The sequence below is a fragment of the Petaurus breviceps genome, unplaced genomic scaffold (genome assembly GCF_028583685.1).
Source record: "Petaurus breviceps papuanus isolate PSGF00001 unplaced genomic scaffold, PetGlider_PUasm1.0 174, whole genome shotgun sequence".
Taxonomy (NCBI): Eukaryota; Metazoa; Chordata; class Mammalia; order Diprotodontia; family Petauridae; genus Petaurus; species Petaurus breviceps.
In genome coordinates, this window is record NW_027185761.1 from 7,403,626 (window position 1) to 7,427,624 (window position 23,999).

General features: G+C 32.2%; 1 protein-coding gene across 8 annotated transcripts in view; it reads left to right on the plus strand.

The window, feature by feature from the left end:
• Nucleotides 1-23,999, plus strand: part of VSTM2A (V-set and transmembrane domain containing 2A) — a 44,896-nt gene that overhangs the window by 3,402 nt on the left and 17,495 nt on the right. For 7 of the 8 annotated variants that reach the window (XR_011167509.1, XR_011167510.1, XM_069083725.1 and 4 more), the window contains exons 3-4: nucleotides 709-759; nucleotides 5,464-5,800. Coding sequence is in view for 6 of the 8 variants with exons in the window: in XM_069083725.1 (XP_068939826.1) it covers nucleotides 709-759; nucleotides 5,464-5,800 (388 nt within the window). In the remaining 2 variants the exon portion in view is untranslated. Of the gene's footprint in view, nucleotides 1-708; nucleotides 760-5,463; nucleotides 5,801-6,308; nucleotides 23,455-23,999 lie in introns of those variants that run through there. The other variant, XM_069083727.1, reaches the window with a different exon arrangement.

The following is a 23,999-nucleotide window of genomic DNA, read 5'->3' on the forward strand; positions in this document are numbered from 1 at the left end:
AGGGGGGGGGGGGTGGAGGAGGAAGGGGAGGAGGGGAGAGTTTATCAAAGTCATTGTCTACTGGAAAGAATTACTCTAATATCAGCTCAGCCAAAGATCCAGGATTAACAAAACAGTATTTATGTGCAGAAACCTGCACTCCCTCTCTGTCACAGACCTTTTCTTTTTTTTTTTTTCCTCTCTTACCTGTGAGGTAAGAACTGAATTTAAATAGACCGGCACTCGAATCAAAGATAAGAGGGAGAACTGTGCAAGATGTAGTTGTCCCCTGCCTTCTCCAAAACTAAAGCTTTTTAGCCTGGAGTCTAAATAAATAAATAAATAAATAGCTAGGTAGCGAGCCTCCTTCCCTGATACCACTGTGAATCTTTGCACGTTTTCACTTCTCCAACAGAAAAACAAACAAGAAAAAAAAAAAAAAAAAAGAAAACTGGCGTTTTAAAAGCTGTCTGTCCTGTAAGTGGGTTCGCTTGGTTTTCATATAAGGAAAAAGAAAAAAAAAAGGTAAATGCTGTAAACTAAATGAATAAATAACTATCTGCAAAGCAGACATCCTTATTTTCCAGAAGGGGAAAAATGGTGTTCTGCCTATAGGTGGCAGACTTAGCATGCGAGTAAGCTTCTGGCTATCCTCAGCTTTCCCAGGGACATTCTAAAGCACAAGGCTTAGTCATGCCTTTTTGAAGCAATGTTATCTTTCTCCAACAGGTGGAGCTCTTACCAGAAAGAGACCTAGACAACGATGGAACAAAAATCAGCGTAAGTACATTCAAGAACGTTAGAAATGAAATACAATACTACCCCCTCTACCATATTCATCATATTACTTTAACCTTGTCATTTATTAACAACTAGCTAACAACAAATAGCTTACTTATTAGTATTTAATTATGAAGTTTTTCAAGTTATTATTATTATTATTATTTTAATTTTAAAAGGCTTTTGGATGAAAGTAGGGGGTGTATGGAAATTAGACAGTGACCTAGGCGAAAAAACAAACAAAAAACCCGACAACCCAACAACGTGTAAGCAGTTTTTTCTTTCAGTTTTCACTTCGGAATCCATATTGTGTGATTTTACTTGAAACGATTTAAATAATAATTAATATGTAAATAATATAATAATTACATTTTTACTTGTAGGTTATAAAGTATTTGCATCACAAAACCCATCCGGAAACAAAAGAAACTTAGGACAGCAATTTTCCCTTTTAGTATTCCTGATAATAGTCCAAATTGTAACTTGTTTTTGTCATTGTTAACCATGAATGAAAATAAATAACTTCCTTTCCTAGCAAGTTAAAAATAAAGGTGAAAAAATTATTATAGTAGTGGAAAATATCTCAGTGAGATTTTCATATTTTGATTGCAAGAATTAACCTTGAATGACTGATGATACAGTAAAGCTTTGTCAAAATAAATTCCTGTTGTGAAATAACAACATGTATTAATCACCTAGTATGTGAACAGCACTGTTCTCTGAGTCGGGAGATACAAAAACAGATATCCAACAGTGCTTTAGGAAGTATATATTTTAGTGAAAGTAACATCAGTTTTTAAAATTGATGCATTTATGTTGAAATGTGAGCCTCTTTGTTTGAGGTTTATAAACTGATGAAGATTAAAATTTAAAAATATAGGGATGTTTTATGTTCCCTGAATTTTGGTTACTATATCGCTCTGGAAAAACAGCAACAACAATGGTGTATTTGTCTTACAAGGGCATGAGTGTGTAATAATTTGGGAGTGATAACAGTTTAATTTGAAATTTAACTAATTCAAACTTGTTACTATTTTTCAAAAGTTCATATCTTTTCATATGGAAATAGGTCAAGATGTCTCTAATCATTATTTTCTGTTGAGCATTTTAGATAAAATATTGATGAACCTGCTGTGAGAATCTAAGTCAGGGATGGGAAACCTGTGGCCTCAGGGCCACATATGCCCTCTAGGTTCTCAAATGCAGCCATTTAACTGAATCAAAAAGGTCCACGTATGACCTCAAGGTCAGAGATGGGGACCTTTGACTGAATATAAAGGGCCACAGATTCCTCACCCCTGATATAAATGAAATGGTATTTTATGCAGAATGGAATATTTCCAGTATATGGAAGGACATAGTTATTAAACTCATGCAATTAATTCTTTGTTAAAATATACAAAAAAAAGAAGCCTATATATAAGAATGATGCTTCTTTTAAAATTTCATTAATTGTATAATATAATAATAAAGTGAATAATATCACATTCAAGATTATATATTATTATTACATCTATATTATAAAAATGAAATAAACCCGTTGAATTTATTCAGTTTAAAAATATTTAATATGCATTTTGTTAAATTCTTTGTGCAAGGCACTATGTCTAGGTGCTAGTCATGCTAAGGCACCTCACCCACTCATAAACACACTTAATCCTTGCCAACAAGAAGCTTACATTTTCCTGAGAGAATCAACACCTACCACAATAAGTAAATCCATGAATATTTACAAAAAAGGAGATATATTAGGAATGAGTAAATCAGGAAAATCTTTTAGTATGATATAACACCTAATCTAAGCCTTAGAAGAGGCAAAGGTTTTTAAGAGCCAAAATGAGGAGGGAATATATTTTTAAAACATAATAATGCTTAAGTAATGTATATCTTGATAGGAATGTAAGATAGAGTGTATAAAGTTGGATAACTTTATAACTGAAAATGGAACCAGATTGTGAGAGACTTTAAGACTGGAAGGAAAAAAAATACATTTTTATACTAGATATAATAGTGAACAACTATAATTTTTCTTCATAGAAATGTTGTGGTGAGATAACATCTTAAGAAAATGAATTTGAAAGGTCTGTGAAGGATGGATTGGGGAAAATAAAGAGAATGCATGGACACCAATCAGTAGAATAATCCATGAGATAACTACTGAGGACTTGAAGTAGGCTGGTAGCCATGTAAAGAAATGGTCAGATGTCAGAGATATCATTTAAGTAGAACAGAAAAGTCTTAACAAGTGCTTGCATATGGATGTGGTGAGGGAATTGGAAAAGTCAATAAAATTTTGTGATCAGAATGAGCCATCAAAACCATAAGGAACAGCTTGCTATATAAAAGGTGATGTGAAACTAGAAGCCTCAGTTTATCTTCACAAATTCATCAGACCCTTCAGAACTATTATATATAACAATTATTACTGACATATGAATAATAATTCAAATTATATATATATATGTATATATATATTATATATATGCAGTAAGTGTGGGCAACCATTCTGACTTTTTTCTATATCTGTACTTCAAACTGAGTGACTCATAAATTATGTCATGTAAACCTTGTCACTCTTCCACAAATACATGTTTATAGTATAATGGAAAAAGTTTTGGAATTGGTGTCAGGAAAATGACTTCAAATTAATACTCAGATACTAATTTATGACTATAGACAAGCCACTTCCCTTTCATGAGTTTCAGTTTCATCCTTTGTCAAATGGGATGTATAAAACATGTAATACTAACCTTGCAGAACTGTGGTAAGTTTTTTTTACTACCTAGATATTACTGCCTATATCCATAGATAATAACTTATGAAAACAAAATTTCACATAGTTTAATAGAGATCACTAGATAACCCCAGGAGAATTGTGTCCTAGGGCCAATTTTGCTACAGACTGATGCTATGATTTCAGAAAAGTCAATTAAACATTTTGAATTTTAGTTTCTTTCCCTGAAATCTACTATAGTACTAGTTACTTGGCTATATTATCAGTGATTTGTAGGGATCAAATGGGGGCATATATTCAACAATTTTAAAGGCCCCCAAAGCCCTGAAAAATTATTAGGAATTATGGTTATTATTTACAAATAACAGTATAGAGATACTCATTCACAAAGGTCTTGATTTATAATTTCAATTTTTTTGGAGAACTACCTACTATGAAAATTCCATACATATATTCAGATTTAGTTTTTTTTTATAACCTCAAGAACTAACTAATAAATATCAGATGTATGATTTGAACCCAGATCTTCTTGGATACCAGTCTGGGCCTCTATCCATCAAATATACACATACACATATGCATGTCCATATACATATTTATTCATCTACACATACATACGTATCACACATGTATTTAACCTTAATGAGCTTTAGTTTGCTTAAATCTTGTGACAGAAATACATGTATATGTATTTAGAAATACATGTATATGTATACATACATATGCACAGAAATGTACTTATAAAACCAAACACATATGTGTGGCCCCTACCTGTAATTCATTGGTATGAAAAGGAACTCCTATTGAGAAAATATTCTCTACCAATGTAGACCAGTACTTTCTCTGTACATTATAGTTTCAGAAACTTGCCTGGGGCAGTGAGCAATTAAATGACTTGCCCAGGGTTACATGGCCAGTTTGTGTCAAAAGTCAGACTTGAAAATATGTGGCAGCCACTCTTAGAATCACTCGATTGACTTATAAAGCTTATATAATTGCTTGTCCTTATCATTGCATACTATTATGTGCATCGTATATAACTTGAATTAAGTTCAAAAAAGAAATGTCTTTCCCAATAGAAAAGACTATAGCAAAAGAGTACACAACTTATATGTATGAGGTACCTAAGTGGCATAATATATGGTGTGATATGCTTGGAGATAAGAAGACCTTATTTTGAGTCCTACTCCAAATACTTACAAACTGTGTGACCCTGGACATGTCTCTTACAAGCTCTGTCAGCTTCAGTTTCCATATATATTAAAGTATATAGTACTAGTAGTTGCTTCACAGAATACTTGTGAAGGTAAAAAGACATATTATGAAACATGCTTTGCAAATATTTAAGTGCCATTTAAATGATAGCTATTCAATGTTGTATGTATTATAAGAAATTTGGTGGAGCTTTAAGTTTGATTTTTCCTTCCCCTTTATCAGAATTATCATTGTTTACATACTTCCATAGTCTCTCATCCAGTTCCTCCTTTGGACAAGAAATTATGTATTTTAGTTTGTATTGTATACTGGAACAATCACATGAACTCAGAACAGACTGACACTTCTTTGACCTCATAATATACTTTCCAGAACTAACCATCTCAGAGTTGCTCACACAATTAGATAATGTTATGACCATATACTTAAATTTTGGAAATGTTGCCCACCTGGCTAACAACCTGGAGATGGGTAGCTAGAATCTGAAATGTATGACCCTTATACACACATAAGGCTGATTCTTAGTTATAAAAGTGCATTACAACATGTAGGCTTTTGACAAATATCTGTTGAATTAATTGAAGAGATGAAAAAGAATCTACTCTTTATTATTTTTAATTCCACTTGAAAATTAAACTTCTCTGTCTCCATGTCCCCAAATCTTTTTCCATTTTACATATAATCATGTGTAGTTGACAAAACCTTCGAACAAGTTTTATACAATCATAATTTTGTTTCCTTTGAAAATTTTGCAGACAGTAAAAGTACAAGGGAATGACATCTCCCATAAGCTTCAGATTTCCAAAGTAAGGAAAAAGGATGAAGGTTTATATGAATGCCGGGTGACAGATGCCAACTATGGAGATCTTCAAGAATACAAGGCCCAAGCCTACCTTAAAGTCAATGCAAACAGCCACTCTCGGAGAATGCAGGCCTTTGAAGCCTCTCCCATGTGGTTACAAGACATGAAACCCCGAAAGAATATCTCTGCAGCCGTTCCCAGTAGCATCCATAATTCTGCTAATCAGCGAATGCGCTCCACCTCCAGTCCTCAAGCTGCAGCCAAAATTCCCAAACAAAGTCCACAATCAGGTATGATAAAAAGTATTTTGAGCCTTTCATTTTACCAATGAAAAAACTCTCAACCTGAGGATAAACCAGACATAATTATTCAGCTGAGGAAAGTATGGACAGATTGGTGTCCAATGATTTAGGGAAAAATAGTCTAATTTGAACAAATAATGAGATACATGCCCTGGGCATCAGGAGGGCCTTTACAGGGCATATAAATTAGCCACAGTAGTCACTGACATCATTTCATTTTAAGGGTGAATAAAAATGGACTCTTTTTCTGTATTTCCACATGTTCTCAAAATAATAAATGATGGAGTTTGGGTGATACTGCAAATGCATGTTCTTTTTTTATATAAAAAAAAACATACCCTATTTTTAAAGTCTATTCTTACTTAAAAATTCATTTTAACTATAACAAAAAAATATATGTAAAAATCATGTATGTTTTTAATGCCATTTACATCTAAAGAATGCTCTTCCTCTGAGAGCTTTTAATTGTTAAATGGACATTTCTCTGCATGTGCAGGTGGTGGATATAATAATGGAAGGAAATGAAGATGTGTAAAAGGGAAGAAAGTATAAACAGACAGAGAAAAAGAAAAGAAAAATGTTTCCAAGAAAGACTATTGAAAATTAATTTGGAATTATACTTTAATATTTTCTTAAATCCATTGTGCAAGTTAAAGTTTCCCTGAATAGCATACTTTTATTTTGTCACTTCAGTCAATGAAAACTCACTGAGCTATGAGCCTTGGCATGATGACAGTGATGAATTTCTGCCTGTGATGATCAATACCTTAGTACATCTCCTTCACTGTTAAAATATCCATAAACCAACTTTTGAACCTCTTTAGAGAACACAAAATGATAGAATTCTTTCTTGACTTTTTTTCTTCATACATTTTGATAGGCAACATTACATAACCATGATTCTGATCAGCATTCACATGTAAATACATTTTGACATGGAAATACCATTTCCATCTATTACACCTGAAGATTGGAAATTTTCTGAAAATGTCTTTTGAAATAAAAAACAATAAATTAAGGATCCAAGATTTCATCAGTGTAGTACCACTCTATTGATGCAGAGTTGACTGCCATGTTACACTTCTTTTGACAGCGTTTGTCATTAGCTTTGACTGAGAAAAAAGAATCAACCAGTGGCTAGTCTTCTAATGAATGAGCCCTTTTGAACAGCGTAGATGGCAAAATATATATACTATCATCATTCAAAGACTTCACAGCTTAGTAATACTTAGCAAGGCTTAAATTCCACTGGCATAGTCTTCAGGAACACTGGAACCTTTATGCCATGATAACACAACATCCCATTTAATCCCATTTTCATTGGTTAATATGTATTACCTCCAAGACACAATTACCTCACTTCTTCATTGCTATAATCATTATAAATCATATATCAAAATATGGATTAGCTTATCAGGAATGGTCTATTATTTGGGGCATCATAAAAACATCATATATTATTGCTTTGACCATGACAAACATTAGCCAAGAAGGTAGCTGGAATGGACATTCCAGGAATTTGGTGATTCAATTCACTCATTGAATATCAACATGGCCTAACTTTGCCTATGCATCTTCTCTTACGCTACATGAATAAAGATTAGGCATATTATTGCCAGAATATCTAGCTACTGTTTGCAACATTATGTAAATCACATTTTATCTTTTGGAACAGTGGGACTTTTCTGTCATCAAAGGAGATATACTAATGTCCTCTAATCTTCCTTTAAAGCTATAGCATGTTTTTTTTGGGCGGGGGGGAATTTATATAAAAATTTAAAATCCAGGCTGTACCAAATCAGAAAAAAAGGATAACAACTGATATACACATAGATATATATATATACAACACACACATACACATACAACATACATGCACATACTTAGATATTAAACTAACTTTTTTATAAATCAAATCTATTACATAAAATGAGATTGTCAGCTAGTCTTATTGAAATTTATTTCCATATATAATTATACATTCATGCATATTTATATAGTATTATTCTCTTACTTTGTTTGCAATAAAATAAGGAATTCCTACACATTTTGAGTCAAAAATGAAATAGGACAGATGATAAAAATAATTTCTAAAAGACCTACATTAAACCATCCATATATTACAAAAATTAACTGTAACAAACAATATGCATATGCATATCTTCAGTGAAGAGAGTCCTTAAGAAGACAAAAAGACAACTGAGATCTTTTTTCAACAACAATTTTCCAAAATGCTGTTGAACTTTTTTGTAGTTTAATGGAAGCTCTGCCATGAGAATTGTGTAAAAACAATGTTTTTTGTTATCAAAGTTGAGAAAAAAATCAGGGCATTACTTTACTTCATTTAAAAAGATTATTTACTTTTCAAAATGATCTTGCTAATAAATAGTCTTACTTCAACATACATAAATTAGTTTGTTTTTCCCCCCACCATTCCAGTAAGAACCGATATTGTAAACTCTCAGTTCAGTATATGAAACGTCCTGAAGGGAAAGAATAGAGATGGAAAGAGTGGCATTTTGTCTGATTCCACATTACTTCATTAACACATTACTTGCTTGGCATAATAAGTGAAGTATTTATCTCCACCTTTGGTAGTTCAGAATTAAGTACTCAAATTTGTTAACACTGAGTATATAATAAAATATTCTGTTGTCTTTCATTTTCAGTACACAATGTACTAGATAACGTGTACAGCAATGTCATTTTTATATAGAGGTCAGAGGTCAAAGTTCCCAGGTTTGAATGTTTGCAAGAATGGGAAGATTTGCTGCCTTTAACAAAACACAGAAATAAGATAGTTGCTCCTTTCTATACCTTGAAAGAGTTGAGACAATAATATTTAAAATATGTCTTTTAAGAATTAATCTGAAGAATGAAACAGCTTTTTACAACTGCCTTTAGGTATTTTAAATAGTCTAAGGAAAAACTGATAGAGTAAATATATAAATAGGCCCATGTAAGAATTTATTTGCTCAATTTCAAACTCATCAATATGGAAAATTGTTTATCTCAAGTCCCACTGCAAAAGTTGCTAAATATTCTAGCTTCAATGGCAAGGATAAACTTGCTAAATCCATTATTATATACAATATTCACAGTAGCCCCTATGTAGCAGGCAAGGAAATTATTATTATGTTCATTTAATACATGAAAAACTTGAGGCTTGCGATGGATATGTGAGTTGCTCAAAATCATGTGGCAAGCAAATGAATTAAGATTTGACCACACTTGGTCAATAGGGCATACATATTGAAAATCAAGCAGTTTTTATATTATTATGGGGGGAAAGAGAAGAGGATGATTGTGGGGCTACTAAAGGTGGAAATGAACATAAGTGGGAAAAAAGAGAGACCGACCAGAATAATTAAAGGATGTTTTGATTTTATCTTCTCTAGCAAGGAGAACAATCTTTGAATTGGAAAGGAGAGAACAAAAAAAAGAAAGATGGAGAGGCAAAATAAAAAAAAAGATTGAATAGATTAGATAGATAGATAGGTAGATAGATAGATAGATTAGATTAGATTAGATTAGATTAGATAGTAAAAGTGCATTTAGATGCCCTCAATGAGTCAAGTCACCAAGGTCAGGCAAACATTTTTCCAAGGTACTGGAAGACTTGCAAGGTTTGATTGATGAGCCAATGTTATTTATTTTTGAGAGACTGTACAAAATGGAAACAGTGCCACATGACCACTGAAGAACATATTTTGTTCTAAATTTCAAAAATTTTCTGAATTTAAATTGTTCTATATTTCAAAAACTTTTGAACAGTGATGAATCTGCAAATTATAGGCCAATGAGTTTGAAAGATTTGTTGCAAATTCAGAAATATTCTCAAGAAACAGCCAGGAACCATTTACAAAAAAGAAATGATAACACAAGTTACCATGACTTTGTTAAGAAAAAATAATTAAAAACTAACCTCATTTCTTTTTTTATGGGATGGGGAGAAGAGTTAATTAGAATGGTAGATTAGTGAAAAGGTGAAGATGAATTTTACAAATATTTCAACAGAGCATTTGAAAATCTTATAAATAATCTCTGTGGAAAGATGAAAAATGATGGCTACAGAACTTATTGTAGGGAATTCATAATTGTTTTATCAAATTGTCAATAAGACTAGGTCATTATCACAAAATGACAGAAGAGAGCTCCAAGGCCATGTAATTCCTCCTGTACCTAAATGAAATATGTCTTTATAACCTTCCAACATTATTATCTAGCCATTGCTTAATTACCTTTAGTAACTAGGACTTTACTTCCTCCCAAAAAAGTTCAATTCTAATTTGGAGGGAACTCTTCAATGGAATGGGAATGTATCCTAATCCTTGTTTTGGTTAAATTTATTCATCAAATAATTGGACAAAGATGTAGATGGATTTTAGAATAATAAGATTATTTCTAGATTGGAAATGACCTCAGAATCATGTAGTCCACTCTCCTCAGTCTTGAGATGAAAGTGAAACTAGGAAAGTTAGATGACGTTCCCAAGTATACATCGGTTGCAAATCTTAAAGGTGTGCTTTGAGCTCATGTTCTCTGACTCAACATTGTATGCTTATTAACTTTTCAAAACTAGGTAAAATGTTGGATGACAGAATCTGAATGTAAAAGTAATTCAAGTGGATAGAATGACTGTCCAAATCTAACAAAGTAAAATTTAATGAAAAGTATTGAAAAATCCTATATTTCAGTCAAAAATTAATTTTAACAATATTTGATGCCCTATCATGGTAAGAAAATAGGATATTTAGGGGAAACAGAAGTTCTGGGGTTTTAGTAGATGTCAACATGAGTGAGTCCAAAATGTGATAGCATAGTGTTCAAAAAATTGAATGCAAAAATCAGCTGTATTAAGAGAAATATGAAGTCTAGAACTATGATTTCGATAATATTTTATTGCATTTTATGACCTTGCAGTTTATATTTGCATATTGTGTTGAGTTATGGGTGTCATATTTTAGGAGGATAATTACAAGTTTGAAAGTAGAGGATAATTGAAAGAGTTGAACATATCACATCCAATTCACTTTAAGGAATTTGGCAAAATTATACCGGAAAAGTGAAGATTTTAAGTGGATGTGATAGCTGATTTGGTACACATAAAAAATTACATGAACACAATTATTTTGTTTTTTTACCATCAGGTAGCAGAACTAGCAAAGATGGACAGAAGTTTCAGTGAATCAAATTTAATCTGATATGTGTGTGTGTGCATGTGTAGGGAGGGGGGCAACTTGTTAATACAGCTGCAAAAGTTGAAGGGAAAGTATTGAATTATTCCTCGAAGATCTTCAAGCAATGGTTACATGAGTGTTCACTAGGAAATGTGGAAGAGATTCTTGGGCAGACTGTATTAGATTGTTTTGGAAGTCTGTTCTAATTCTGAGGCTCTATGGTTCTGTCATTCTGTGGTTAGTTGTTTTCACTAATCATGAGGAGTGATTTATGCTGATCCACTCATCCCTCTGACCTGGTAACCTTTTTGAAGGATGATAAACATCTGGGAGAAAGCTGGCTGGGGTTAAGACTATAGTTATTTTTCAGTCTGTGATGTTTGTGACCACAAACAATATGGCTCAAGGGATGGGTGACAGCTGCTGATGTTGTGGCCAACAGCCAGAAGCTCACCGTTCCATTTCTTCTACCAAGGGCTTTGGCAGTTTTACAGTGTCTGTCATAGATGCCAGAAATTATTTTATAACAGAATAAAAAAGTGTGTGTGTGTGTGTGTGTGTGTGTGCAGGTTTGAACTTATTTTTTCATATCTATTGAATACCATTTTCATGGCACTGTGTTAAACATGAAGGAGAGTGGAATCTACAATAACTAATAAGGAATGAAGCATTATAAGCACAAAAGAGGAATTTTCAAGATTCTGTGTGAATTCTGCTGACAGAAATTTAATTTTTGCTGTACAGGGAAAATATCAGGGAAGGCTTCATTGAATAGAGTCACCTCTAAGCTTGGCTTTGTAGACAAGGGTAGTTATATTAGGGGGTAGAAATTATTACATTGAGTGGTAATTCCAGGCATAAGGACCTGCATATCTAAGGGCACAGTTCTATCATCATGCAAGAAAAAGATATGTTTTGGGGCAGCTGAAAATTACAAAGAGGTAAAAGTTTTGCATTGTCAGGCAAAATCTTCTAAACAGGAGAATCTTAGAAACATGGGATGGGCTGCTTCAGGAAATAGTCGATTTATCCTCCTTGGAAATCATTAAATAATACCTAGATGAAAATTTGTAATTCATATTGGGGAGGAAATTCTTGTTTAGGTATGGACAAAGACGACTATTGACTACTAAAATCCTTTGAAATCTAAAAGACAGTGATTTTGCGGCAATAATTAATCCAGTTTGACTGAAATACAGTGCATATAGGTAGGAATGGTATTAGAGAAGAATGGAAAGGTAGGTGGGAATCTAGTGGCCATAAGATCATAGATTTGGAACTGGAAAGTAACTTAGACCTCTCTTTTTGTTAGCTGAAGCCAAGAGAAGTCAAATGATTTTTCCATGGATTCATATTGGGGTAATCACCTGAGGTAGGATTTCAACTCAAGTCTTCCAAACTCCAAAAAGAGCACTCTGTTGTGCAATCTAACTGCCTACAAGGGATTTAGAAATTATTTTGTAGGATATGGAGAGATAGTGAATAGTTTTGAGCAGGTGGTAACATGGTCAAATTTGTGGATATTGATGATTAATTTGATAGCTTTGTGATAGATTGGAAAGGGCAGTAGAGATAAGGGCAAATAATGTACCCATATTGGCTTGCTAAATTAGAAAGAAAAAGAATAAATATGCAAATATGTTGTTGTTCAGTCATTTTTCAGTTATGGCTGACTGTCCATGATCCCATTTGGGGTTTTCTTGACAAAAATACTGGAGTGATTTGTCATTTCCTACTAAAGCTCATTTTACAGATGAGGATTTGAGGGAAACATGGTTAAATAACTTACCCAGGTTCATACAGCTAGTCAATTTCCAAGTCCAGATTCAAATTCATGAAGATGAGTCTTCCTGATACCAGGCCTAGAATTCTATCTACTGCACCATCTAACTGCCCCACATATCTATAAGTATACTATCTATTTTATTTATTACCAATGAGAATAAAGGAGTCAGTGTAAGGTATATTTAAACATATCTTCAAGTTTTCTATTTCAGAAAAGGGAAGAGAAATGCTACCAATTTAGCACTTCAAAAAACCATATGCAAATAATATGAGAAATTTAAATATAATAGAAATGAAAACTATGCTGAAAATTTTAAGTTTACTTTATGTATCAGCTAAATATTGACTCTCAAAATTCAAAGTTATTTTTCCTTGTCCAAATGGCTCATTTTGTTTGCTATTGTAGTCTATGTTTACTGAATTATTACAAAGACAGTTCTTATTGCAGTACTTTGTTAATCAAATTTGTGGCTATGGATATGATGAACTGGCTAAAGACAATTTTTCAGATAATTTAGGATAAAAAATCTGAACAAGAAAGACTTGGGCCTGAATTTTTCAGAGTATAAGTTCATAATTATAAAAATCACTAGAAAATTAAACCAACTTAATTTAGGAAGTCACTTGTTTTCTGAATCTTCATATCCAATATCCAGCAAGATAAGCACTGACATTTGTAGGTCATCCCACTCTTGTATAACCAACTTTCAGGTATATAAGCAATAATAGTGGCATCTAGAAATTATGAATTACAGAATGGAGTTTTTGTAACTAAATGATATTTATATCTATATTGAAATTTCATTAGAATATGACATGCAGGAATAACATTTTTACTTCATATAGTTTTTCATATAGGATTTTTGCTATACTAGAAGAAGTTAACAAATCATAGTATTACAGATTTATTTTGCCTTTTGGAGGTCAATTAGGGTTGTGACTTGCCCAAGGTCACACAGCTAGTTTTTGTGTTAAGTTTCTGTGCCTGGAATTGAACTCAGGACCTCCTGATTCCAGGGCCAGTGCTCTATTCACTGCACCACCTAGGCGCCCCTAGGACTATAGATTTAAAAGTGGAATGTAGCATAAAAGCCATCTAATTAAATCTTTTCATGTTGTTGCTGTGAAACCTGAGGTGCAAAGAGGTGGTCCAAAGAGAAAATAACTGATATTATATATATTAGATATACTTCTTATGTAATTCTAGCCCAACCTCCTAGCTTATCTATAACACATTTCAAGTGAAGATGAGAGGCCCTGCTTCCACCTTACACTATCACTAGCAACAGTACAATCACTTAGATTTAGTATGGGCTACTTAATAGTAATAAAGGTTGGGGCTGAAAGGAATAGAGGAGATATTTGCTAAATTTGTATCATTACTGAGTTAGATGCAAGTGAGTCAATAAAAGGAGAGGGCAGAAGAATGCTATCCAGAGACCCTCAAATTTATCACATTCCTTTTTGAAAGAATAGTCTAATTAAAGGACGAAGGTTGATTTTTCTTTGCTTTGCTTTTTTTCTTATTTTTATATGTCTTTCTCTTCCTTAATCAGTGAGCAAATATTTTTTCCTTCAAGGTAATATTACATTAATGGTCAATTCACTGCCAAGAGCAAAATGATATAAAACCCTAAAATTGCTGTTGCTGCTGTTGTTTTTCTTGGGGGAGGGGGATATGGATGGAGAGGAAAAGACAGAGAGAGAGAGAGAGAGAGGAAAAGAGAGAGGGAAAGGGAGAAATATTGCAGTTTTTTGTTTGAATAGCCAAAGCAGATAAGATGTAAAAATTACTCAATGGAGATATTTAACTTTGATTCAACTTAAGCTGTTAACAAACATCTACATTTTTTAAAAATCTATAAACAAGAAAACCAACATCAGAGAAATATGTTTTAACATCCCATAAGTACTGTTTGCAAAATGGCACTATTATACAAACAGTAAAAAGAAATATTCTTTAATAATAGTTAAGTCTTTCAGAATATATTAAACAAAATTTTCAACGTGATTCATTCCTTCTCCCAATATCATGACTAATCATTTTCCAGGGAAATTTAACTTAGTACACTGAAAAATAGCTTCATACCTTTATTTATGTTTGCCAAATATGTTTTAGCATTCAAAATAACTGGAAATAGTTATTAACATATTTTGTAGAATAATGCATAAGAAAACAAAAGAAAACATGAAAAAATGAAATATTTTAGTTACTTATATGAATATTCTTCATCATTTCCATATACTAACTAAATTCCCAGGCTAGAAATGCAGTTCAATATTTTTCTTTTTGGCATTTCTATCAGGATAGTAAAACATGTATTGATTAAATTTTTCTTTAAAAAATAGCACACTGACCCCTCAGGATTATCATATTGAATGGATTTAGTGCAAATTAAAAAACAAAATGGAGTTTCTTGGTCATTAGTAGAAATAGAAATGTATTTACTTGCTCATTTTGTATGCATGGTGTTCATAACCATTATATGTTTGTTTTTATATAAAATGGTACAGAGGAACTAGCACTAGATCTGGAGTTACAATACTTAATTTGAATCCTATCACGGTCACATATTATCATTTGATGTTGAACAAAAATATATTTCTCAGTTTCCTCTCTATAAAATAATAATATTGAACTTGGTGAAATTTTAATCCTATGTAATCCCTTTAAGAACAGAAAAGAAAAAATGAGTAGTTGCAGAGAATATTCAGTTTTATGAGTTGACAATGAGTTCATTGGAAAGGGAAATTTACACTGATAATTATCAGAAAATGTCCAGTTATATAATTCGCCATGAATAAATGAAGTTTAAATGGTAACTCATCGACAAATCAAGGTAATTGCAGAGAAATTAGTACACAGTTTAGTCATTATTCTGTGCAAGTTTGAGTAATATGTTGACCTATTCACAGAGAGATGAAAAACTGCAGAAATTGCTCTCTATGATTTAGTCTTACAAAGTGAATATTCTTGAAAATATTGTAACTAAGAAATATGTTTGAGTTAAGACATATTTCAGAGGAATATCTTAGAGAATGACTCAGTGACACAGGGGATTGTGTACTAAAATTTTAATCAGTAAGACCTGAGTTCAAGTCATGTCTTAGAGTTCTGTGAACCTGAGAAATTCACTCAATTTCTTTAAGCATATTGCCTCTTTTGAAAATGGGGATGGTAATAGAACCTACCTCATACAAGGATCAACTGAGATAAGATAACAAACGTAAAGATTTTGCAAAACTTAGCAATATAGATAAAGACAGAAACATATGTATGCTAGCCCTTATTGTTTTTATTAGAGAAATAATTTTTACCAGAAGTCATATGCTTTCATTCATAAAAACACAAATAATACATAGGCTAACTCTTTCCCAGGTAATCTATAATAATATGTAAATAATTGCTTATTTAAAATATCAGTGTATTAAGTTTCAATACTTGATTAGTTCCAAGATTTTATTGATGAAGCACCTTCTTAAATGTTGAGAGTGTAAGTCATCTATACTCTCACATCCCATGAGACTCTTACCTATGTATTACCATAAATTTGCCAGAGGGACTCTATGTGTTATGTAAGGGTCTTCCTCTAGGTGTTTTGAAATTTTGTGAATACCAGCATAAAATACACATTCTGCTCATTTATTCATGTCTCCATTTCTAATCACAATGAATCACAATGACATTTTATATTGCTTCATATATGCAAATTGTCATAATTATTAGATAAACATTTTGAAACTTTAGACTTATACTCAAAGTTCTCATGCAATGAAATCAGTTGTTCCTTGAGTGTTGAAGAAACTTTTTTACACTTAGTTATAATACTTAATAATCAAGTTTCTCATCATGTGACTGTCACAACAAAAGGTTGCAAAATTCAATGTGCTTAGAAATTCCAATTGACCTGAAATTCCACAATGAAATTTCATGAAGTATGCAAGTGTGAATGACTGATTTATTTTTATTTTAGCTGAATATCTGAAATAATGGACTTGAGCTTAGTAAGCATGATATTTCTGTTGCCTATTTTTATGTTTGTAATTTACACTAGAAGCTCATTTAAACTATACAAAATGCAGGGATTTTTAACTGCCTTGTCCCAGTATTATACACAGCAAATTTAAAAGTATTAAATCTGAGGGGTAATAGTGGAAGGTAGAATTATTTTATGCTTCAAAAGCAGATATTGATACCATTACCATTACATTATTTAGAGATACACTTAGCTAGAGAGAAAATACCACAGAATTTCAAAATATTCTCCAGTATTAAGAACTGTTTTTCATTTTATGTCTACACTAAAATGTACATAATGCACAAATGCACTTTTTACTTATATGATCTTTTCAGTCTCAAAAATATAGTCTCTAATGATGCTTTAAAAAACAAAATCACTTCTATAGATTTCTTTTTTTTTCCATGTTGCCATATCAGTGGCAATTATAGTTAATAGTAGTTTATGAGTTACCTGGGGACAATACAAATGTTGACATATATAATAAACCTTACAAGTTTTGCAACTTCAAAAATCTTTTAATAGGCAACATGCACTCCTTTTAACTTCAATCACATTTTTATTTGATTTGGCATTGAGTTCATTGGACTTTGAAAATTTCTATAATGCAGGGTGGCCAGGTGGCTCAGTGAGTAAGAGCACCGGCTCCAGTGTCGGGATGACCTGGAAATTGAATCCCGGGCTCAGACACTCAGCACCACACCTAGAAATAACTGTCATGTAACCTTGAGCTAGTTACTTAACCCTGATTGCTTAAAAAAAATTCTATAATTCACCATAAAGCCACCTATCATTTTTCACTTTGTCTACTTTTTTGAAGTCATTTCCCCCCCACGTTTTGCCATGTTTATATGCATCTTTTAATGCATTTGAGCTATCCCTGATGCGTGAAATGATATAAGGTCATGCTGCAATATTTCATCTTCTTTTGTAAAATTTTCTAATTCTATAACAATTCTCTTCTTTGTGTATTAATATATTTATCATAATTCCATCAATAATTCTAGACCCATTGAAAGTAAATTTCCAAAATATATTTGGAATGCATATTTTATAGTCTGAGTAAAATGCCCAGATCTTACATATTCACCTGAACTTTGTTTGACAGCAATAGTCTTGTGTGATAAAATGAGTAAAAATTACCTGTAATCAAACTTCATTGCTCCATTTTTTTCTGTCATGCTCATGACAAATGTTTTTCATCATAGCAATGAGTAGTAACTTTAAAAAAATGTCTCCTCATCTTTCTTATTTCATGATGTCTTAAAGAAAGGATACATTATCTTTCTATGTGGCAAGGAAATCTTTGGTTAAGTCCATGAACCACTTTAGAACATAATGATTTTTTAAAACAAAATCATAATCAAAGAAATGCTAAACTTTGTTAGAGATTAATGACAATAAAAATATTTTTTTTTCCCATCCAGGGTCATGGACTCACTATATTTGGGTTCCATGAACCCCCAGGATAATAATGCGCATTGTAAACACATAGAACATTCCATTGTGCTTAAGAGAAACTTCCTCTTACACTTTTGGCTTAAAAAAAACTTAAAAGATTTTATTTTAATGATATCTCCAAGATTCATTAAAATATATTGTAAAAGCTCCAAGTTCTTCACATTTCCTCAGAGTAATATCCATTTTAGAAACCACAATATTGAAAACAGGAGAGAAAAATCAATTCATTTATATAATATGAAATCTAGGATTTAACTGACAAAGGTATAGCTAAAAGGGGGAAAAGCATGTCAATCTAATTTGATCCAGTTAGTAACCAGTTAGCAATATTATGAGTCAGTTTAGTCAGTAGGAGTTCATACATATCAGCATTGCTGTCCCAAAATTAAATATTTCAATGGTATTATTTGCTTCAAGTTAGTGTCATACCAATGTCCTATTTTGGTGGTAATGAGTGAGGAAGAAGAGAGTCTGGATTCACGATTTTGCCTTATTGGAGAACTCTTGGTATGGAAACTTACAAGATGTAGATTGACAACTCCCCTGTAACTTAAAATCTTAGAGAGTTGCTTAGGAACCTGAGAGTTTAAGTAACTTGCCCATGGACACAAAGTATGTATGTGTCAGATGTAAGACTTGCCCTAAAGTCTTCCTTACTACAAGGTCTGCTGTATATCTATTATGTCATGTTGTTTTTCAATTTGCAATATATGTATGTAAATCCATAGCATGTTGATCCAAGAATTTGGAGATAAATATTTTGTTATTATCTTTTTTTAATTGCTATTCATGACCAGGAATGAAGTGGACATAAGTTTGCTTAAAGCTTTCTTACTCCAAGTGCCCCTCTCTGTTTGTTACACAACTCAGCAGTTATGAAGATGCTTAGGTTTAGTTCAAGGGCAGAACTTGGAGGAATGATTTAACTTATATGAACAGAGAAAATCTCATTGATGTTTGCAGCCTTTCAAATAAATTTTTGGATATATTCTCTTAAATATTTATACTTTGAGAGGATGAGTTGGAGTGTTGGGACAGGTGAGGACAGGGATATTAAAGGTACAGTAGCCATTAATCTGTAAAACCAATAGACTCTGCAAATTACACGAATATATTGTGTAGATAGATAAATGTTTATATACTCTTGTACGTGTGGATATGTGCAAAAATGTGTGTATACATATTCATACATATTTTATCTATTTATAAGGAAGGGGTAATCTCAAGTATTATTGCTTATGTTTATGTAAAATCTAATGGAATTTCTTCCTCAATAGTTTCTTTTTTTAAATTTTCTCTCAAAATTTAATATTGTTTGACGTTTAGATTAAATGATTAAGTGCTTATCTTGTGTCATAATTTGTGTTTAGTACACACCATAAGAATCTAGCAAAAAAAAAAAAAGAGTATCTGTCTTCAAGGAGCTTGTATTCTACAAGAGGAAGACAAAACATAAAAAAAAATAAGAAAAGGGTATATGTCCTCAAGGTGGAAAAATTGTTTGGAGATTCAGAAACTCTGCTAAACTAAAATTTAGGAGGAAAGTATTTTTTGTTGTTGAAAAAACTTTTAAAATTATTAAATCTTAAGGACATATTTACTTTTAAATTTCTACAGAGCATTTTCTAGAATGGGAAACTATTTGTTTACTTTTACCTCACTTCCACTTCTAGAAACTACTCTAGCCTTCTCAGAGATCAGGGAGTTGAAATGATAATCTATGTTGTAAAGGGCACTTGGTAAAAAGTCTAGGATACAGGGGAACAAATAGGGACAGATGATAGGTTGGACCTCTGTGAAGAGATTTATTAATGTTGTTGAATGATTCTCAGGCCAATAATTTGTCTTGCCAACTTCCTTCACTAAAATTTTAAGGAATTGTCAGAAACTTTTCACTGTTTGGTTTACTTACCACATTGTTAAATTGTTCGATAGTTTGATATTTTAATAAATATTAATTGAAGTAGTTTAAGTAAACCACTCATTTTATAGAGGAGCAAACTGAGGCCAGAGAATTAATTACTGATTTGTCAAGTTACACATGTGGTTCATTCAGGGTAAATGTTTAGTTAACTCTTTGTTTTTGCATATATATGCATACATTCATATGTGTGCATATATATGTATATAAACATACATACACACACACACACACCACAGCACATTTTTTTGGTTCAATCTGCTTTAACATTCTTCATCACTTTCTTAAGTCTAGACTATTGACAAAACAATAATTCAAGCCCTATTTTAAAATATTTTCAAATTTTCAGTGGGTTAATGCTCACAGCAAACATGTAATAAGCAGCTTTTGCAATACTGTTAAGCTGGCTTCTGTGAACTTCTGAATGTATGGCTTGCTATAATTCAAACCCATGTCATCTGATTGTATATTTACTGCCCATTTCATTAAACCATGCTAACTTCCTAAAAGTTTTGAAGTCTAGAGTTTCATTATATGTACTCATTGGAGGAGCTATCATACAATGCCTCTGAATTTATAGCATGCTGCTTTTGCTCTAATAGCCACTAAAATGAAGGCACATTTGTCAACCTTTCCCCCTCTTGCTATTTATCATTTTCTCCCTGCACTCTCTTGGATATTTTTCTTGTTTCAACTCTGCTAAAATGAGTGCAAATTCATTAGATTGTTGTGATGTTAGAGGAAGAAATGGTGTTAGCTAATTATCAATAACTCTAAATATTTATAAAGTACCTTAAGCTTTGCAACATGCTATTCATGAATCATTCTATTTAGGTTCATTACAACCTAAAGTATAGCTTCTATCATTATTCTCATCTTTTAGTTGAGTAAACTGAAGCTCAGATAGGATTACTGATTGTCCATTTTCATTTAGGCAGTTAAGTGAAACAAGCAGGTTTCAAATGGAGGTCTGCCTGACTCCAAAAACACAAACAAACAGCCAATCAATAAGTATATTAATGCATACTTTTTGCTAGATACTGTACTAGGATATAGTCATGTGAATGGAAACAATGGAACAGACAGATTAGATTTTGTGGAGGTAGATTTGATAACATTTGAGAGCTAACAATGTGTGGTGATAACATGGAACAGAGGATGACTCTTAACAGTACTAAGTTGTGTGACTGGAAGGATCATGTTGCTCTCAAAAAACAGGAGAATTCAGAAGTGGCTTGTTTTTATTTTTATTCTTTGGGGGGGGGGGATGAGTTCTCTTTTGTTTATGTCAAATTTGAAATCAATATAAAACATCCAGCTTAAGATGTCCAGTAGAAAGTTAATGATGTTGGACTAGAGGAAAAGATATTATATGGGGAATGTGGAAGCATGAAGTAGGAGACTTTTGAAGCCTAGGTATTCCTAAGTGAGGAAATACTATCCCTTCCTCCAAATGCCCTACTATTATGGCTATGACCCTGTTTGCAAAATTCCATTGCAAGTTTTTATTAATAGAACTGGAGAAAGGGTTTGTTAAGAAAATTAGTCATGTAAAAAAGATTTCAGAATGCATATTTAAATTATTTAAGAGAACAAACTGTTTCAAACCTTTTTAGCAGCCTTTATTTACATACAAGCAATTGGTGTGCTAATTATAAATCACTCTTGCTTATTCATTAGCCTCATTACTTCATGTATTGGAAGTAATAAAACTGGATTCCTTTTAAAATAGTCTCTAATTCAGAGCCTTCTCTCTTCCTCTTCTCCAAGTATGTAAATCAGTGTAATTTTTGTTCATAATTTTCAGCAGAATGAGGTAATTTAACTTAAAAACTAAAACCAGAGACAAGAAATAAATGAATGCATCACATCTCCTGCAGAGATTAAATCTTGCTGATATCAATAGAGTTATAAAAATAAATGGGTTGCTTTAAAATGCAATGTGGCATTGTCAAATATTTGAGAGAGGGAATCTTCTGTGTCCTCTTCCTCACCAGTCCACTAACATTTTTCACTTCTACTGACATAAAAAGGGAAAATAAACCACATCAAAGAAGTGTCCTGGTGATTATATTAATGAAAAAAATGAGGATGTTTGTATTATTCTCAAGTGAGGACAGTATTCTCCATACTCTTCAAGATTTATGTCTTTGTATAGGTCTGCTACACTTTGCCTGGTGCATGTCTTCAGAAACTTTCTGGATGGAATAAAGGTGTAGAGTGTTGACCAAAGAGAAAATGTAAAGGGCATTTTAATTGCTACTGTCAACAAACCATAGCAAAAAATCCCATTAAAAAAAACAACAAGACAAAACAAACCTTAGGTCAGAATGAAGATCAGCCTTTACAATTGATTAGGAAAACTGAAATTGGTAATTGAACAAAAGGACTCTATTGTAATATTATACACCCATAATATATTTCAATATATGCATTTATATTCTATTTAGATAAATATGAGAGAAAAACATACTTTCATCTCTTTTCCTCCTTTATTAATCAATTAGAATACATAGAAGTCAAATAAATTTTTAAAAAAGGATGATGACCTGTTCTTACCCAATTACTTTCATTTCTTAAAATAGGCAATTCATTTAAAGGGCTAGTTCATGAAAATGGACTTTTCTGTCATCACCAGTTCCTCTTGCTTGCACTTCATTCTTTACAACATTAGCACATGTGCATGCACAAAGGCATACACACACACACACACACACACACACACACACACATATAGCTTCTATTCAATGTGTGGAAACCTGTTAGCTTGTGTCATTGAGATTCAATTTCAGTTTTAGAAAACTGTAGGAAATGGTTCTATGTATCATATTTCTTGCTGTCTACCATATTTCCAGGGCTATTTTAAGAACTGAAAAGTGCCACCAGTTAAAATTAAGATAATCTGTTTCTTGTCAACACCTATGTGTATAGAAAGAAAAGAGAGTGGTCCTCAAAGCATTGGTCTTGTGGACAAAGCCTTGAACTTTGAGACCTGGATATCTGTATTCATGTTCTACTTTTATCATTTATTCCCTATGACCCTGGGAAATTCATTTAATGTGAGTCTTAGTTGCCTCATCAGTAAAAAGAAATAATAATATCTTCAATACAGTATTCTTGCAAGTTTTAAGTGAAAAATATATAAAAATAAAAATGTTATGTATATAAATACAGTATTGTTATCACTATTATTTCTAAAAATCATCTAATTCAAGCTAAGGGAGAATTCCACCAAATCAACAGCAAAAATAAGCAATAACAACAACACCACCAAAACATTATCTAAACTGTACATGTGTTGTAGAATGGAGACCTGACAGATTCTGAATTGTGGAAAACATAACTTTTTATTCTCAATTATCAAGATAATCACCCAAATATTTCTATTTCTGGATTAAATTAGTAACATGGCCTCTCTACCTGCACTGTATTGTTAGCAATCAATGGAATCATTCCCTCTGTGTTTCTTTCTTAACCTACTCTCAAGCTTTGACAAATCAACTCACCTGTTGTGTCCTTAGCTACTAATGGAAAAAAATTAAACAATATCTAAAGTCCCTTTAAACTTTTATTTCCTATGAATCAATAACCTAACATCATATTTCATAATCAATTCAACAATGTGACACAGTTGATAACATACTTATATTGGCTTCAGAAAGAGCTGGGTACATGTGTCATTTTAGATAGCACTTGTATGACTTTGGTCATGTCAAATCTCTTTCTCTGAATCTCAGTTCCCTCATTTGTTAAAGTGATATACATTAAAAAGGCACCTCCCTCATAAGATTATTATAATGATCACATGGAAATATATATGC